This window comes from Coccinella septempunctata, chromosome 3 (assembly GCF_907165205.1).
Source record: "Coccinella septempunctata chromosome 3, icCocSept1.1, whole genome shotgun sequence".
Taxonomy (NCBI): Eukaryota; Metazoa; Arthropoda; class Insecta; order Coleoptera; family Coccinellidae; genus Coccinella; species Coccinella septempunctata.
The window spans coordinates 2,701,133-2,717,867 of NC_058191.1; the positions used below are offsets into that span (position 1 = coordinate 2,701,133).

Genomic DNA, 16,735 nt, shown 5'->3' on the forward strand with positions numbered 1-16,735 from the left:
GCCTCCCCACATATGGGAGGATTGATAAGATGTACTGGGAGAGTAATTGAGAGGATTATTCAGCTTAGTAGGTAGGTCAGCAATGATACTGGCTTGCTTTGGTCCCATTGGTGTAGAAAAATCAGGAAATTGTCAGTTAGTCACTTCCACACAAGAAAAGTCGGCCTCGTTAAATACATGGGGATTGTACGGTTTTTAAAAATCCCTTTGATATGTTGGATGGTGAAGACGCCTTCATGTAGGCCTATCCAACTAGCTACGGAATATTTTTTGAAGATGATACATGTATCAGGCCTCCCCACGACAAATGTCTCAAACCTCCCTGAAAGCAATTTTTAAAGTGATTTATGTTTTCATCTTATACTCATATATTTTGAAAAGCGAATAAAACTGTAAATTGAGTAGTTTTATGCATATTTCCCAGTGAAATGTTTGTTTATGCCGAAGAATTAATGCATGATCATAAAACCCTTAGGTAACTTGAGTAAAAACTTACAATTTCTCACCTCGAAACACTCTTCGTTGAATATTTCACAAACAAACTACTGTTAGCCTTACAGATTAACGTCACGCAATGCCCTCTGCCAAAGAATAGTGTTCACTAGTATAATACTTTTGAAAACGGCTACAGATCGCGGATATAAGCCTGTATCAAGCCTCCCCATGTATCAATGCTCCCTAGTCTCCCCTAATTCAGCAGTATATTCTTGAGGACAAAAGAAACACTTTTTTCGTTTGCTATTCTTTCCGAATCGGCTCGGTTTAAAAGATACAGGCTGTTGAAAAACCATAAAAAAATGTTATTTTTTGTTCTCATCTCACAAAAGGTTTCATCGAATGAAATAATTTCGGAATATAGTTTTTCATCTATTTGATGACTCTTCTTCGAAAACAAAATATTACCCATGTCTTCCAGTTTTCTCATTGTGACGATAACGTACCATAAAAATACCAAAAATTCAAAGAACCCAACTCTTGAAACTAAGTCGGACGCTATCTAATGAATATTTGAACGTATTAAATTAAAAAATATATATAATTGGGTACTTTGGCTGAATACAACTCTGTTTAAAAGATCCCCAGATGTGTAGAGTCACAGATTTAGCCAGTTTTTCTTATGGTAATTTTGTTTTTCCAGGGATGACACAGCTCATTATGAAAACTTAAAATGGCTTCATAATTTTATTAGGGCCGAATCGGAAAAAATGGCAAAGGAAAAAAGTGTTTCTTTTGACCTCAAGAATCTACTGTGAAACTATTTATACGAGTCAAAAACTCACCCTGTATATTTCAAACATTCTTGCAGATCTTCAGTACACTTTGAAATTTAAATTTAACTGATAGATTGTGATTAATTATATACAAGGTGTACCAAGTTCGAGGGCCTATTAGTTTCTGGAAAAATGGTCCTATTTGAAATTGAAAATTTGGATTATGATATTGTTCGACATTATCTACTGAGCTAAAATCGAGGCTGAAATATTCTTGAAGCCTAAGCACTTTCAGTTATACAGGGAATGAAAGTAAATTTTTCCAAAAAAATTTTTTTTTACTTTTTCTTTCCTGATATTATATGAACAGAAATATATTTGAAATTGAATACTCTATCATATCAGAAACGAAAAAATTTTTGATAACTTTATTTCCATTCCCTGTTCATTCATTAATTTCTGTTACACGTTGCCGGGAATGAATCTACAAAAAGACCAAAAAAGGAAAAAAAAAGAAAAAGAAAAAGAAAAGAAAAAAAAGAAGAAGAAAAAAAAGTGCGAACAGACTTATAATTTTACAGGGCTAATTGCGACTGTGTGCTCTCCTGTGACTGTGGAGACCCAGCCGTGACCTAGATCCTACGACACTCTGGGCGTGGATAGTCACCAACCAGATCTGGCCGCCGCTATATCCTTTTCGAGTCTCCATTATAACTGTGTACCAAAGATCTCCACTGTGACCTGTCTAACGCTAGTTGTTCCCAGTTATGATTGGCATTAACTGATTTTAGGGATTGATGTAGTGTATCCTTCAACCGCTTATACTGGCCTCCTGATTTCCGGGCTCCCTAAGTGAATTCGCCATATAAAAGCTATTTTGGGGAGTCTTGTGTCTTGCATCCTCAGAATGTGACCGCTCCATCTGAGTCGGGCACTCGGTACTTAAGTTTTAATTGTTGTACAACTCGCGCGTTGCAAGACCTCTGCATTCGAAACTTTGTGGAACCATCTGATGTGCATTATCTGTCTTAGATGACGTTGTTGCGTTTGTTCAAGCTGTTTAATATCCATAGCGCTCTCCGATTCACCGAGTCGAATGCCTTACTTAAATCGATGTAGGCTGTATAGATCCTTTCCCTGTATAACTGAAAGTGCTCAAACTTCATGAATATTTTAGCTCAGTAGATAATGTCGAACAATATCATAATCCAAATTTTCAGATTTCAAGTAGGTCCAGTTCTCCTCAAACGTCTAATAGGCCCTCGAACTTGGTACACCCTGTAGAATGTCCACTTCTAGTTACAGATCTAAATCAACGAACTTTAAAAACAGCCCTCGTATGAATACTTACTGACAATAAAATAATGATTTTGGAAGCCAACAATTGAATAGATCTAATTCTCCAACAGCTGAGCGTTCTTTGACATTATTACTCACTAACAATCCAGACATTATCACATTCCCAACAATTCAGATAGTTAATATTATTGAAAATGGAGTCATTAGTGTATTCTCCTGTTAAGAATTTCTCAAGGTAGAGCAAAACACCCTAATCAAACCGAATTAAAAATATCAATCTAACTGAGTATTATAATATCGTGAATGCTTTCTCACGTAAATGAAGCAGACCTGGTAAATGCTGAAAAAATTGAATCTTTCGAGGTTGGAAGTGACAGAACGAGTTCATTTGTTCCGGATACAAAAACGAAGATAATCTCATTTTCTTATCAAAGTTCAAATATCATCATGCGAAAATCCTTCGTGATGGAAAGAAAATTTAGTTATGAGATACACGTGACCTGGATACAACAAAATTGACGGTGTTACGAATTTTATTTTAGCTTCATTTTAAAATATACATTGGGTCCTCTGATTGAGATGAGGTAGAGATATATTTTGCGATTCATATTTATTTTAGAAAAATATTGCATTATATTTGACTTCGATGCATCTCGGGCAAAGTTGATATCTAATAAAAAATCAATATATTTAGTGGATACAGGGTTTCCAAAATGTGCCTCCACGTATAAGAACAAAGAACTTAAAGAACACAAGATATCACCCACGTCTTCTAGTTTTCTTATTATGACCATTACGTATCATGAAAATACCAAAAATTCAAAGAACCCAACTCTTAAAACTAAGTTGGAAGCTTTCTAATGAATATTTGAAAATTTGGTGAAATAAAAGTATTCTTTATATTTTCTGGTACAAGTTTTCGAGTAATTTGATGTTCAAAAATTAAAAATATCTGTGAAATTCAAATAATTGGGTATTTTGACCGAATGCAACTCTTTTTAGAAGATACATAGATAGTGTCACAGATTTGCTAGTTATTCTGAAGGTAATTTTGTTTTTACAGGGGTGGAACAGCTCATTATGAAAACTTAAAATAGCTATATCTTTTTATCAGGGTAGAATCGGAAATAATGGTATAGGAAAAAGGTGTTTTTTTTTAACTCAAGAATCTATTGCTGAAATATTTGTACGAGTAAAAGACTCACCCTGTAGAAAATGAGCAAGCTTCAACAAAGCTTGCCTTAAATAAGTCGTGGCAGAAGGGCATAAACTACAAAAATCAGTTGATCTGATTTACTTATGAGAAGACAAACGAAGCTAGAACCTATAACATATTTATTATTACTTATAGTCTGGGTAAACAGAACCAACACATTTTCAACAGGTCGAAAAAAAATCTGGTATATGCAGTGAAAAGTCGTTCGAGATATTCTGGTTCAGACAGCAAGATTTTGAATTTAAATGTGGCCGTGGGACTTTTGTAACAAAACAAATTTAAATCAAACAAAACCAATATCAAAACTGTCATTATATGCGCAATTCAAAGGCGATTTACATGATACTCATAAGCTCAAGCGAGACAACTAGTTTATCTTCCTAGATGATAGAGAGCTCCCAGAGGCCCAGAGGCAACTATAGTTTTGGTATACATACCTCACTGCCATTGCCTTTCCTTATAATTCTGATGCATCAAAGTAACATGAGCTAGCTATGAGAACGTGACCAGCAAGAGCACTTGCTGTCATAACAGATTTCACCCCTCTACATCACATAAGCTAACCTATTTTCTCATTTTCTTAATAAAAACGTGAATGGGGAGATAGTATAAAAGAACTTCAACACCTTGCCTGACCTTGCATGTCATAGGGAAGAATGGGAATGGAAATACACCACCCAAAATCTCAAAGCCGATACCATGAAGTTGTACACAGAGATGGTTCAAAAACCACGACACGAGCTGGCGGTGGAAAAAGCATGCAGCATGCATCAAGCGCGCTGTATCGTTGGGTTGCTGATATACAGGGTGTTTCATGAGTTGTTGGCCATAGCCTAATAATGAATGCAGGTCATCCAGACCTTTCAGAAAACTTGCTTGTTTTGTATCCTAAGGCTATTAGTTTCGAAGATACGGTGTGATTTTTATCAAAATTTATGGGTTTGTTCATACATAATGCTCTTTCAAACGGCTCATGAAATATCAATATTTTCAGGGCAGTACTCATTCTGAGTATCATGATTTTTCATTCAAGCCCCAAAATCTATATTTTTTACATCCCTTACAGAAATTTCGTTACTGCTATGAAAAACTACATAATTTATTCTGAGAAATTCAATTTTCATTCTGCATGACACACTTGTCCTGTTTTCATTACTTCGGTGATAATATTTATGGTCCTTTGCCGAGATTCTGAATTATTTTAAATTCTATTCAATTTTTCTACATTTTAAACCCTCAGCACTTACTGAGTGTTCGTAAAAAGTGTTTAAATGTATGTAGTTAAATGAAAAATCATGATATTCTGAGTACTGCCCTGAAAATATTGATATTTCATGAACCGCTTGGAAAAGTTTTCTGAAATGAAAAAAACCATAAAATTCAATCGAAATCGCACCTTGCATTCCAGAGTTATGACTATTGTTTCTTCCTTCAACGATGAAGTATAAAAAAGAAGGTCAAATAGGTATATTTAATAAAAATAACAGATTTTGGGTAAAACTCACTTTATATACGGCCATTGCTACAGTTGCCTCGAACTTTACTATCCTCCTCCTTATCCATACATCATAGTTGTGTCAGCTAATTGAAATGTACTCGTACATCTCTGAAATTGGAAATATTTAATTATTTTAGATGCCTTTCATCATTTGAAATGACTTTAAAATGTTGAGCAATATTTTTAGGGATGAAGAATACCTTAGGTGTTCTTTGTTACATCCAAAATCTACCTGTGTCACCATGTGACTCAGTCATTCATTGACTTTTATTTTCAGTGCTCTGAAGTGGATTAAATTTTCAGGGCGTATAGACAATGACTCGAGCGAAAACTACTGACTACATGTGCAGTGAACATTTTAATGCAAGTCAATCGAGAACTGTTCATGCAAATAAATTGTTGTATTGTGTATGAAGGGCCTATTTAGGGAAAATTATGACCTTTATACGTCCATTAAATGATTCTCAATTGCTACTTCTTCAATATATTCAGAACTGAAAAGGTTCTAGATTGATATTATTTCGTGAATCGAGCCACTGTCTAATTGTTGATTGGAAAGTCCAAGTTTTATAAAGCCAACTGTGAGTCTTTTGTTTATTCATGTATGAATTTGTACATTGTGTCATAAAGATACCATATTACAAAGAATTCATGAAAAAAACATAACAAAATTATACTGAATGACTAACATATCTAGAGGTCTTGTATCCTCTGAAGATATTTTAAATTGCGGTTCTGAAAATTCTGTGAGTAATATGTAAAGAACAGAAATGTTTATATTATAATGATATATTGAATATTGGTATCATTAATTTTTGATATAAATTGTACAAATTCAACATTTAAAACAATGTAGGTATTGCACAGAAATAACACCTTTGACGTATAACAGATCACCATATACTTTTGTTCAAAGCTCTATTTGTCGTCCATAATTTTGAATTTTGTAGGTTTTTTATGAATTACAAATAAAAATATAGCAAATACGTCAGCGTATTTCATGATCGCAAAGTGAAACCATAATTTCGTTTTTTCGTTCAGGATGTTTGTTATCTGTACTCAACAAAGTCGATATTGAAATTCAAAACAAAGAATAGAATTCGAATTTCACTCCCCAATTATAAAATAGAAAACTGTCATTAAACGGTTTTTCTATATTGGCAGTACGTTTTCAGCGCCATCTCATGGACAAATGTGTGAAACACAGAGCAAAATGTAGTCGGTTTTTAGTAATAGAGATATGTTACTCCTTCCTAATCTTTGCTCGATATGTGATGGAGATTGGAGATATCACATTTTTGGAGTTTTGATATCTAATACCTTTCACCCGATAGTAATGGAAATCATTTCGAGCTTAGTAGACTAAGTATGACCACCCTGTTACTACTACAAGGACGCAATAAAAAATTTCAAAACTATAGTATTCATGTGGAGGGACGAATTTTCTCTCATTTGGGGTATAGTCACAAGTTTTCAAATTGAGACCCTGTATATTCGTGATCATGGCAATAACGAAAAAATTACTCAAACTAAAAATGTGTCAAATTTGAAAGGCAATCTATTTTTGATGAGATTTTCATTTAAAATCACTATAACTTTCGTTATTACCGGATGTGCGATTTGGATGAAAATACTTCAAAAAGATTTACTTTTTTAACTCGGAAAATTTCATTTTCCTTAGAAGCCAAGGAACTTCTACTGCAGAAATTATTGAAATAACCATGTGTTTTACATTCTTATCCGAACTCTCTGAGATGTACAATATCCATATACATAGCCGAAAAAACGTAACCTTTTCTCCACTCCATAATAAGACTTTGCTGTATCCAAAGAGAATCAACTCTATGATACTCTTTGGTTGTATCTGAACCGATATAATGGTGCAGCAGTTCAACGATGTCAATACCACAGAAACATACTTTTAGACGTGTGCGGAATCAGATAAGATGGATGTTTTCACATTATGAATTGTTCCGTCATTGAGGATATATTGGTGTGATGAATTGTTCATCGTAAGCTACTAAATAAGCACACTGCTCTTCTCTCAGCTCTTCTTCATTAAATATTCAACTCTCACTTTGAACTGATTCCCACCGAAATCAATGCATTGTTTTATTATATTACTTTGCTGGCTATAAGTGACTGAAGAAATGGCAGGAGTAAAATTTAAATAACTCTTATAGTATGATCTATGGGTATATGCTGTGCTTGTTTTAATAAACAGGGAAGTTTATTCCGTTTCATTTACATAAGGATGAAGTTATCACCTACTTTGTGTTCTTTCAAATGCTTTTTCTTGTGGTATTCAATTACGAATGTTACTTTAGTCGTTAGCGTTCCTGGATACATTTATTAGTTATTCATCCACACATTTTTCAGAATAAATAGTATCCTACCATTAAACATTAATTGATAAATTATGGAATTGTGAACATTTTTCAAAAATATTACATAGAATTTTGAATGCAATGTTTTCGATTTCCATTTCGTTGTGATGAAATCACCAGAGTAAAAAAGAACCTTATCTCTTACTCCTTGAGAGACTTCAAGATGATAATATGTTGTGTAATTGATGCAGTCGAGAATATTGCTTCTAGTAATCGAAGTTTCAAATGACAATCCCCAGCAGCGTTCGACACAAGTGTGCCATGCGAAGTAAAAATCGAATTTGATCGACAAACATGTCCTTTTATCAATTCTGAAAAAGAAAGTTCTTCAACTGATCCAGAAAATATAGATTTTGATATTTGAAAGATAAATCTCAATGTTCTGAGGACCGTCCTGATTATTTTGAAATTGCATCTTCCATCTTGAAGGGTTTGAATATTGGAAGGCAACGTGCTCGAAAAACTCCATTAAAATCGGACCAATTATTCCCACATTATAGATTTCGAAAATTAGGAATTCAGAATAACAAGCTAAATGTATGACACTAAAAATCTGTGGATTTTCTTAAACTATGTTGTGTTTATCCGAAGTACCCAATTTTCCGAATGTCACAGATTCTTTTTTATTTTTAAACATTAAAATAGTCGAACACGGCTCATTATTCGAGAAAATATGAAGGATACTTTTATTTTATAAAACGTTCATATATTCATTAGATAATGTTTCACTTAGTTTCAATAGTTGGGTTTTTTGAATTTTTGGTATATTTATGGTAGGTAGTGGTCACAATGAGAAATCTGGAGGACATGGATGATATCTTGTGTTCGAATAAATAAAAAAGTATATTCCGAAATTCAATCCATTCGATAAAACCGTTTGTGAGATAAAACTAAGAGTAAAATTTTTTCAAGGTTATTCAACACCCTGTATCTTTTAAACCGAGCCGATTCGGATACAATGGTACAGGAAAAAAATGGTTTTTTTGACCTCAAGAATGTACTGTTGAAATATTTGTACGGAGTTGTGCAAAATGATGAAATTATATTTTTTCGAATGGAATTCCCTGAACGATAAGCTTTAAAATAAATAGTGAAATGTCCCTGTTTTTCGATAATGGTGTCGAAAATGTTTCCCATTTTCTAACTGACTCTTTCTTCAATCACCTGAAGGTGCTATTGTGCTAGAGAAACACGTGTCGTGGTTTATAAACTCATTTTTGTGAAAATCTTATAATCGGTTTTGAATAAAAATTATCGCAAAAATATAGTCATTCGGGGCAACTGTGCGCACTTTTGCCTTTCAAGCCATACCCTGTTTCAAATGTTGTAGCTAGGAAAATTAAAACACATTCATAAGATAGAGAATTTTCTAATCTATAAGAAAACATCAAAAAGCAAACAAACAAAAACGTTTTCTTTCCGCAAAAAAGATTTTAATAGAGAAAGTCGGAGTGCGTTCACATGCCCCGTATTGCGGGTAAGTGTGCGCAACCTAACGGGGTAAGTGAACGCAGTGCTTTGTGAACCACACAATCAAAACAAGTTACAAAATAATGTCATCAAAATGTTACAATATTAGAGAAATGCTGTTTATTGTCAATACAGAAGCGCCTTTTTGCTAGCAGTGCATTATTGTTCGTGCCACCATTCCTGGTGAACACAACACTTGATACATTCCCCTGTTGGTGGCTCTTCATATTTTTCTGAACAAATAGGACAATATTGGATATCGATTGAAATTTATTTTGGGAGGATTTTGCATCTCTTCATAAACTTTTTAGGGTTTTCACTCCCAATCTCTGAAACAAAATCAATTAAAAATGAAATCAACGATTTGCTCCTGCGTAAATTCTTGCACTAATTTGTCAGGAGCAAATTAACTAGAAAAAATTGTTGCCTGACAATGAACTCAAAATAAATAACGTTGAAATTATAATTCTTCGTAACGTTTCGGAGTCTATATCAGACTCCTTCATCAGACGAAAAAATCTACTTTTGAAAATCTTCTGGAATTGTCGCTTTTTGTCTGACATTAATTGTCAACACACAGAAACAGAGACTGCACAGAAACGTTGATTCATTTAATTTTGAAATTACCGGATGACAGTTCCTTCTTTAGTAAATTGATCCAAATATGATCTATTCCTACCGAACAATTTGCCAAATTATTATCTTGATCTAATAGAATACACGTAGACTCTTTAATTTTTCGTTTAAAATGGTCTGGTTCTGTCATTTTAAAACGCAAAATGATTTAAGATCTTTATTAACAAAAACTAAACCTTTGAACGAAAAACAAAAGTCAAAAAATTGTATTTACAACATACCCTGTATTTGTGGTAAAACTTATACAGGTGAAACGTCCAGACCTCTAGAAATAAGAAAACGCGAACATAAAAATAATATTAAAAATAGAGAAATTAATCGATCGCAAATCGCAGATCACATTTGTTCTAATACGGGAGACCACATGATGGATTGGGACAACACTAAAATTTTAATGACAGAACCAGACCATTTTAAACGAAAAATTAAAGAGTCTACGTGTATTCTATTAGATCAAGATAATAATTTGGCAAATTGTTCGGTAGGAATAGATCATATTTGGATCAATTTACTAAAGAAGGAACTGTCATCCGGTAATTTCAAAATTAAATGAATCAACGTTTCTGTGCAGTCTCTGTTTCTGTGTGTTGACAATTAATGTCAGACAAAAAGCGACAATTCCAGAAGATTTTCAAAAGTAGATTTTTTCGTCTGATGAAGGAGTCTGATATAGACTCCGAAACGTTACGAAGAATTATAATTTCAACGTTATTTATTTTGAGTTCATTGTCAGGCAACAATTTTTTCTAGTTAATTTGCTCCTGACAAATTAGTGCAAGAATTTACGCAGGAGCAAATCGTTGATTTCATTTTTAATTGATTTTGTTTCAGAGATTGGGAGTGAAAACCCTAAAAAGTTTATGAAGAGGACAATATTGATCGAGTCTTAACCAAAAAAATCAAGAATGTCATAATTTATTCCTCAATGAACTAATGCCCATATAATGAATCTATCGCACACTTACCCGCGCACACTTTCCCCAGTAAGCCAAAATTTGAATTGACGTTCTTATAGAGTTGAGCAGCTAAGAGAACCTAAAATTTTTTATTATATATTTAGATTAATATGCCCATGATCGAATAAAATATTGTTTAACACTGAGGAACTCGGAACTTGGACCTGGCAGAATTTGCAGAGATGCTAAAAATTAACAAGAAAGCTAGTGAATTTGATTGATTGCAAATAAAAAGTTAAAGAAACAAGGCACGGCGCACTCCTATGAAAAACTAATATGGCGATTCTGCGCCCTTGCTTCACCCAAATTTTCATACATTGCATAGTCGAGATATACGCACTGCGCACACTTACCCACTGCGCTCAGTTACCCCGAATGACTCTATGGGTAGTTTGAAGCATTCTAGCACTTCTGAAATGCCGAATTCTCGGAAATTAATGAATTTATCAAAATAATATCAGAATGGGCAATAATATACAGGGTGTTTCATTTGATGAACATAACTATCATTCTCCATAACCTTGAGGGCCACTCTGAATATTTCAATTTATCACCGATTTAAAGATTTTTAATAGCTCATTAACTTTTATTATAAGACTCTACTATACTGACATTCAATAAACACTCTTGTGGGACCTCGAAGTATGCAAATGACAGCCAAGGGTGTCTTAATATTGTAGATACGAAAACCTAGAATTTACTTTCTATTTTATAGAATGATATCATTCATTTTCACATTTGATAGGCGAAAAATAGTTATTTAATCAACTAGTTTATTAATGAAAGCTATTAATGATTGAGACATTGAGACTCGCTTCCCTCGCACGTTAATAATGTTCGAGATCATTAATCGCTCAATTAATAAACGAGTTGATTACAATATTTTTCCGTCGACCAAATTTTGAATTGAATGTGAATTCTTGATTGCAAAAATTTTCTATCGATACCTAGTCAAATTTGACACCTTATAAAGTCCATAGAGGGCATATATTCGAGTTGTGACATTTTGATTAAATCAAATTGATATCGTTCCTTATAATATCTGTTGAAGAATGTGTGGAGCTGGAGTTGTAGTACATAGATAAATTGATTACTCTCTAACGATCATAATTTTTCTGCAACCTCCACAATTCATCTCTTCTCAATTCACCCGCTAGGTACTACGAAAATCAATAAAAATTCCCAAATAAAATAATTATTTGGGAAGCTGCTGAATACTTCTATGTTCGATTACCCATGACAATAATGCATTAATAGGAAATCAACCGATAAAAGGGTTCATTAACAGCTAATTTCGTGTATGTTAAACATTGCTATTATTAAGAGGTCGGCGGAAAATATTAATTTCGATCCTATTTTCAGGGCTGATGGATTTTTTACATATGGAAGTCAAAAAATAATTTGCCTCACAATACGCGTTTATTCAAATATCTGATGCGTTCGTACGTGTACCTAGTATCGGCACTTACTGCACAAGACAAATAAACAAGCGAAATCAAATATCTGGGGGTCTTTAAGAAATCATAAACTATTATTGCTTTGATTAGATATTTCTCAAACTCATAAAAATCAATTTGGACCATTTGAATGGAATTTCTTAATGGTAGGTTCAGGACTATACTTGAGCAGGTGATATCTTTCTTCTACCTGTAGGTATATAAAGTTACCTGCTGTTGAGCCAGTTCGTGACATTATAATGATAACTTATTCCGGGACGAAAATCTTTTATGATAAACGTAGCTGTTAATACCAGGAATTCTGGGGGTTGAAAGGGTCCTATTTGAATGACCTAAGGGATTCAACAAAAATATTATTATTTTCTATGATATAATCCCGAGTAAGTATCTAAAATATCCTGTGAAATTGAAAAGAACGAACATTCAGAAAGACCAATTCACAAAAAAGAATGGATATAGCAGATCCTGTACGACCCCACATTATTCAGGGTGAGTCGAAGAATATACACCAAACGCAGACACAAGCCCGTCGGGGGTAGATCTTGTTGTTTAGAACGTACTTTTTATTTCACAAAAAAATTAGGTGATATTTATAAATCTGCAACTGAAAAGAGAGCAGAGCTCATTGTGTTTCACTGTTTATACAGGGTGAGTCTTTGACTCGTACAAATATTTTTACACTTTTTTCCTTTACCATTTTTCCGATTCGGTCCTGATAAAAAAAAGCCATTTCATATTTTCATAATCAGATGTGTCACGACTGGAAAAATAGAATTACCTTCAGAATAATGAGCTAAATCTGTGACACTACATCTGTGGATCTCTTAAACAGAGTTGTATTCAGCCAAAGTATCCAAGTTTTCGAACGTCACAGATACTGTCAAATTTTTGAACATCAAATTACTCGAAAACTGCGTTTTGACGAGAAAATACGCAGAATACTTTCATTTCACGAACCTTTCAAATATTCATTAGATAGTGTCCAACTTTTTTCAAAAGTTGGGTTTTTTGAATTTTTGGTATTTTTATGGTACGTAATGGTCATAATGAGAAAACTGGAAGACGTGGGTGATATCTTGTGTTTGAAAGAGATTGACCAAATAAATGGAAAATTATATGCAGAAACTTATTTTATTCAGTAAAACCGTTGGTGAGATAGAACTAAAAATTAAAATTTTTATTGTTTTTCAACAGCCTGTATCTTTCAAACCGTGCCGATTCGGAAAAAATGTTAAAGGAAAAAATTGTTTCTTTTGATCTCAAGAATCTACTAAGTATTTGTAGGAATCAAAGTCTCACCCTGTATAGACATGGCTGGTGAGTTTTTAGTAATCAATAATTCACAAAATGTAATGATAATTCAGCAAAAAAACTCACACGTCATTTCCTTATTGGCAGTAAAACACACTCTTGAGGAAAAGAGTAGCTATAAATGGCGTCTAAAAAAAATTATTCAATTTGTGTCCTCAACGTGTCATTAGGACCCAAAAGGTGGGATATGAGCTGTGAAAATATGATAGAATTTAAAAAATTTTTGTGATGCGTGTGTCTGAGTTTGTACTTTTCCGCACAGCGTGCGTTGTTATGGTAAGATGAAAAAGAGGCCCTTCCAAAATTACTAATATTGTTTCAATCTCAGTTTCAACCAATAACTCGAAATAAAAATTCTGAGACATGTGAATTTAGTTTCGATTCAATGTACTAATATTTGGCATTCGAATTGAATTGGTTTTCGATTTCTGTATTATTCTATTTTTTTAATTATCTTTTCATTTTCTTCTTTTCCTGATAATCGCGATACTAAAATTTAAAATTAGAATATGAGGACTATGATAAGATTAGTTTTTTCATTAGCAGTTGGGAAGGGTCACGGTTAAGGAGTTGCAGATAATATCCAATTTTATTCCAAAAAAATAATTACAATCGAAACTCAACAGCGTCTTAATTTCAAGTGTTTGGTTGAGAAATTTTAAATTTTATTTTTCGTCAAGAGAGTTCTGTGTTTCTTCTGATAACCACAAAATTAAAATTATAACAGTAGAGATCACGTTGGGATTCTGTTTTCGTGAGCTTTCCTACGAGCCATCACATGGTATATGTTTTCATTTGACAAACAGAAGTTCATTGGGGTTGCGGCAAAGGGGTTGAAAAAAAAACACCTATTTTTATTGTCAGAAAATGAGGATTAGTAGTTTAAAATTAATTGACTTTTTGATCCTACTTCAAATATTTGTATTTCAGCACAGAACATTAATTTTTCAAGTACCTACTCTATTCAATGTTTAATGATGATTTTGCCAAACTTGCGTCTATCGAGTTTGCTCCTAGTCGTTCGTCTAAGTTATGTAGTGCGTGCAGGAAAATAGTATATTGCGCACAGCGCTTTTGTGAGGAAAATAACTATTTCAGGCTCAATTTCAAAGGTTTATGTTTGGACGTAAGAAAACGAGTTGGGGACACACGATTTTTGAACTTATAGTTTTTTTTCAACACGAAAATATTACATTATCACAATTTTTTCATGAAACAAAATTTAGCATTAACTTCTTTTCCTCAAAATCTACAAGATTTCAATTGATATTAAAAATTTTAAGAAAATAATTATATTTCAACAATTCATAATGACACTTCAAAACATGAGTATTTATCTTCACTCACCCGTAAAGTATAATCAATTATCCAACCATAAAACAAATGATTTTCCACAACGTCAACCACAAGAAAATTTAATAAAACACCATTTAGGCGCTCACCAGACCGCGGATCAGTACGCGTGTAGAACAAACAGTAGCTTCAGCTTCAGATGAAGAAGCAATTAGAAAATGTAATGACGCACGGTAAGCAGACAGTCAAATCGGGCTGAAAATCCGCGTCTTCGGGCGAAACGCGTTTCTTCTCGGAGAAAGCAGACGAATGAAGAGAATCTTCTCGGAAGTAGTGAAATGTGAAATGTCGCTCTGACCGTGTTGTACTAGGTCTGGGGACCAACAAGATGCTCGAAGATGGGTGGCAGTGTTTTATACTATCAATGACCCGAATTAGGTTGGTATAGGTATGGTGTTTTTGGTCTGTCACTACCTGCCCAATGATATATTCGGTTTCTTGTGGTCCGTCAGATTCACTGTCGATGGAATGTCGTTAATCTGATCTATGCATGGGACGCACTATCATCGTCTAGGATTACCTGTCTGCCTGCATTCATGAATAATTTTCCAAACACTTTCAATTTCATTTTGATATGAATAATTATTTTATACAAGTTCTGTATATAAATCATCGAACACTATATTTTACATATATTCTTTTGAAAGAGAGCATTAATAGACAGGGACAGAATGCTACAACTCACAATGGAAAAACTCAGGAACTTAAGGAATAATAAAATTAATTTACTTTTGGATATGGATATTCTGCATCAGCCGATGCTGGTAACTTGTATCGATATACAGGTTAACTCTACTAATTGTATGTTTTGCCTTTTTTGTGTGGATTCAACTTAATAATTATTATCTTAAAGTTTTCTTGATTGTTATTCTCCATTGCGTAAACTTGCTATTTTAAATGCTTCCATGCAAAATAATCCAAAGGATTCAAATCTAGTGGTGTTACACGTCATTGCAACTGACCACGTCGACCAATTCATCTCCTGTTGGTTCTAACATGCGACAAAATGATGTCCAACATGCTGAGATGGTGCTTTGTCATGCTGATACCACATAAGATTGTATAACCAATCCACAGGAGAATCTTCCACCAAATTTCAAATTTGCGAGACCGTTTTTTGAAACTCCGAGAACGCACCAAAATTTAAACGACTACTAAGGACTTCAAATGGAAGTAATTGCTCGTTGAAGACTCCGACCCATACAAATAGAGAGCCTTAGGTGAATACCAATTTTTTAAGATCGTAGGGATTTTCTAGAGAGCATACATATTCATCATGGTAGTTATTTATGACATCTCGAGTTAAAATAGCTTCGGGCGACTAAAGCGTCTCTTTTGAGAAATTTTCATTTTGTTCATGGTGCTGAAGAAGCCATTGACAAAAGACTAGTCTCTGCAGAGATACTCGGTGCCGATTATTCATTTATGAAATGAATGTGAAACGGTTTTCAAGTTTTCCCAAGCAAAACTTTGGGATGCAGTAATGGTGAGTTTATTCAGAGTTACCTACTACGAACTAATATCTAAGAAAAGGACTAGTAAAATTGGCAGATGGCGTGCACATGTTTGCCATCTGTCCATTTTATTGGTATTAGTTCATGGTAACTCTGCATAAACTCACCATTGAAAGAGCAGCAATGCGTCTATTATTAATTTCTGGATTATAGAGCTCACCATCTATCACTTCTTCTTCTGTCATAGCAACCTAATAAGTTATTACCACCAATAGTATGGGAACTGTTGCAACCTTTGATAGGCGTCGGATCCCGAAAATATGGTTTCAGCCAATTAAGGTATCTCCTCCGCGCCGACCTTCTACTGCATTTTTATCATAAAACTCACCACAAATATCATATCTGCATATTTGTTCAGAAAAGTGCAAGTTTAACAGAAGAATTAAACCAACACGAACAACAAATCGGTAAACAGATTTTGTTCTGT

General features: G+C 33.8%; 1 protein-coding gene across 1 annotated transcript in view; it reads right to left on the reverse strand.

Moving 5' to 3' along the window:
* LOC123309590 overlaps positions 1-15,316 on the reverse strand; it is a 40,641-nt gene extending 25,325 nt beyond the window's left edge. Inside the window, exons 1-2 of the mRNA XM_044892779.1 lie at positions 14,789-15,316; positions 5,232-5,332 (exon numbers count right to left, since the gene is read on the reverse strand). Coding sequence (XP_044748714.1) covers positions 5,232-5,246 — 15 coding nt within the window. The 5' untranslated portion in view covers positions 5,247-5,332; positions 14,789-15,316. The remainder of the gene's footprint in view (positions 1-5,231; positions 5,333-14,788) is intronic.
* Positions 15,317-16,735: the final 1,419 nt, after the last annotated feature.